Here is a 3,284-nt window from a genome sequence, read left to right as displayed (position 1 = left end):
CTGCTATTTCCTATCTGCCCTGCCATGGACTGTTTTCCTCTGTGATGCTCCTCTACCACGCCACTCTGCCTGAGAGCCAGCCAACTGTGGACTAAAACCTCTACAAACTGTGAGCCAAAATAAACATTTCCTCCTTTAACTGGTGTGTGTTGAATATTTTGTCTCAACAATGACAAAAGCAACTAAGACATTATTCTAAGCTTAACTCTGACACAATCAATAATCAACCTAATTTTAGGGTTTCATTGCTCATTACCTCGAATATAAAGACTAACATAACTTTATAATATCAAACTTTCCAATATGGCAATACACAAAAGATATTTCTAAAAATTACTACCATTCTAACCAAACACTGCTACAAGTGAGAAATTTTGTTCTCATTAAAAATTTGTTGAAAAAATACACAGCACTAGAGTACCATCCTGAACAAAATATTTTTATGACTAATGAAATGTTTTCAGCTGCAGAAGTGAAACACTTTTACACACTTTCAAATACCATTGAGAGTTTCTTTTTCAGTGCAGAATTAAGTGCCATTAAAAAGACCATTGTTCTCTCCTCCAGATTTCTTGATAATGAGGGAAACACTGTAAGGTAGGTGCTTTAGAATCATGTGCTGAACACTGTTGGCTCCTGGGAGAATCCTGCGATGTGTAGAATTGTAATCACTTCAGTGGGTCTCACTTAGCTCTTTTTAGAAATATTCGGTTGTTTTCCCTGGTCCCGCTAGAGGGCGCCCCAGGCATTCCGCACTTGAGTTGAATTCAATTCATTCTTCACCAGTGGAGGGTCCTCCAGCTCTTCCCCAGGTTTCTTCTCGTAGGTGTCCCTTCCTCCAGGGGTTGTGTGTCCCAGTCGTCGTCCTCCACATCTAAGCACTTTAGTTCATCTTGTATTTCTTCCTTTGTCATCAACACATCAGCAGCGTTAATCCCCCTGGCTGGTTTATTCCCATGTCTGTGATGGGACACCATCTTTCCGACTTTCTCCACTAGTGTTTCCATGCAGGCTCCTGTGGGCTCGGGAGAAACGTCGGGGCCCACAGTTTTGCTCCCATCTGTCCCGTCCGTGCCACTGCTGACCGTGATCTTTCTGATGCCATCCTTGGTGCTTGGAGAAGACTGCTCGAGAGGTGACTCAGGAGACGCCCAAGCCTGCATGAACCCGTCCTCACCCAGCTCCTCTTGTGAACCCAACACAGGCTTCAGAGCAGACGCAGACCTCCTGGGAAAATGGCCTATGCTATTTTTCTGAATTTTGGGGACAGCCGTCTTCTCAGGAAAAGCAGGTTTTTGCGTAACCGACTGTCTGTTTTGCGGAGGAAGCTGGGATGCTCTGAGGACTTCTGCAGCCTGATGGGTGTCCACCCGAGGCCCACTGCGCCTGTCTGAAGGCAGGAATGTTCGCTGTTTCAGTTTACAGTTCAGCTCATGATGAAGGGACTCTCGGATCTGCTGCCTGATCGCTGTTTGTCTTGCTTCCTTGTGTCTTGATTCCACCGCGCTCATCCCAATACTCAAGAGATCGTTTGGAATACTGCGTGTGTCTGCATTAATATCCCAGGTTTCTAGTTTCTCTACCAAGCTCTGTTCCAAGAGTGTTTTGATCTCCTTAGTGCGATCAGGCTTCGTCTGCAATGCTTTCCTTAAATTTCTCCGGTAATTGGATTTCTGTTCATTTTTCCTTCCTTTTGCTTCCTCTGGAAATTCTCCTGCTGGTCTCAGCACGTGCGACAAGAATACCGGTTCGGCTGGCCTCGTTAGATCTGGTTTGGCTTGCAGAGTCTGAGGGGTTGAGATACTCACAGGGAAGGCTGGGGTAGCTGACTTAGAGCGAACACCTCGCCTTGTTGAAGACTTCCCTTTGAGTTCCCTGACCCTGCTGAGAGGTGGCTTAGTGGCCAGCTCTTTAATCTGCTGCCTCTGGGTGAGAATCAGCTCATTCTGCTCCTGGACTTTCTGGTAAAGGTCTTCCATCCTTTTTTTGTAGAAATCATTGCTTGCAGTTACATCGTCTATCGCTGAGGCCTGCGGTTTCTCGGTAGGTGGCAGGAGCTGACCCTTGTCCTTCTTGTGCTCCTGAGGCACAGCTGGCAGTCGTGCTGTCCACTTGCTTCCCTGGCTGTCAACAAGCTTCATCATGCTTCGGAAATCCCGAGGATCGGAGGGGTCTTCTTTCGGCTCGGGTGCATCATTCAGCGAGCTCATGTTGGAGCTGATCTGCGTAATAGACCGCTGGATTTCTGATAATCGATAGTCTAATGCTGAATTCTTAGAAGCTAACTCTTTAAACTCTTTCATAAACATCTCTTTTACTTTTTCCACTTCACCAACTAGTTTCACTTTCTTTTCTTCTTTCCATGAATCCAGTAACCTCAGAAAGACGTGTTCCTTGGAGAACCTGACCTCGGGGGCCTGCCGGGCAGCGTCCAGCTGGAACCTGGTCAGCTGCAGCTGGGCCTTCAGCGCCTCGATCTCCTCCTGCAACTCATCTGTCTGTGTCTTGGCCTTACCCTCAAGACGAGAATTATCAGGGTGGCGACCTTGAAGGTGGCTTTGTAGAGAAGCAGGGCGACCCTGGCAATAGCAGGCCTTGGCTCTGATCAGCAGCTGCTGGGCCGAGATGATCTTCTTGGCGCCTTTGCACTCCCGCTTGAGCAGCTCCAGCTCCCGGGCCTGCTGGGCCAGCAGCGCCTTGCTCTCCGCGCAGTCGCCCAGGCTCTGGCGCAGCCGCTCCTCCAGGCCCCGCAGCTGCGAGGCGAGGAAGTCCCGCGAGTGCACCAGGTGCTCGACGGCGAGCTGCGCCAGGCGGATGAGCGTCAGCAGCCCGGGCTGCAGCCCCGAGTGGCAGTGCGGGCACTTCTCGTCCTGTACTCTGCAGAAGGTGACGTTCCTGATGTTCTCCAGCAGCGTCGGCACGTCCAGCTGCCTCGCCACCCTGTCCACGTCGATGGCGCTCAGCCGTCGCCAGTCCACGCTCTCCAGCCGTGGCCGGAACTGGAAGCGGGGCAGGGGTGCCCCGGCCGCGCTGGCGGGGTGACCCGGCATGGGGGCCGCGTCCGCCCAACGGGCACGGGCCCTCGGGGCAGCCGGCCAGCGGGAGGTAGACGCTTCCCCCAGAAAGGCAGGTCGCAGTCCCTGGCCGCCCCCGCCGCCCCGCCTGGAGAAGGCGCCCCTCTGCGCAGCGCCGGAGGTCTGGGCGTCCAGGGCGTTGCCATGGCAGCGCCAGGCCGGAACCAGGATCGACCGCGAGGGGGCTGTGTGTGGTTTTCTTGGAGAGAC

General features: G+C 52.3%; 1 protein-coding gene across 1 annotated transcript; it reads right to left on the bottom strand.

The window, feature by feature from the left end:
* Positions 1-779: 779 nt before the first annotated feature.
* LOC100716720 (cilium assembly protein DZIP1-like) lies at positions 780-3,050 on the bottom strand. The gene has a single exon (XM_063229119.1). The coding sequence runs from the start codon at positions 3,048-3,050 to the stop codon at positions 780-782; it is 2,271 nt and encodes a 756-aa protein (XP_063085189.1).
* Positions 3,051-3,284: the final 234 nt, after the last annotated feature.

This window comes from Cavia porcellus, unplaced genomic scaffold, assembly GCF_034190915.1.
Source record: "Cavia porcellus strain 051 isolate PalLab524CR breed Dunkin Hartley unplaced genomic scaffold, mCavPor4.1 scaffold_17, whole genome shotgun sequence".
NCBI lineage: Eukaryota > Metazoa > Chordata > Mammalia > Rodentia > Caviidae > Cavia > Cavia porcellus.
The sequence above is the reverse complement of the archived record's forward strand: the minus strand, read 5'-3'. Positions and strand labels throughout refer to the sequence as shown.

What these genes read in the sequence shown, in the direction of transcription:
- LOC100716720 (XM_063229119.1), bottom strand. Translation starts at nt 3,050, where the DNA reads ATGCCGGGTCACCCCGCCAGCGCGGCCGGGGCACCCCTGCCCCGCTTC.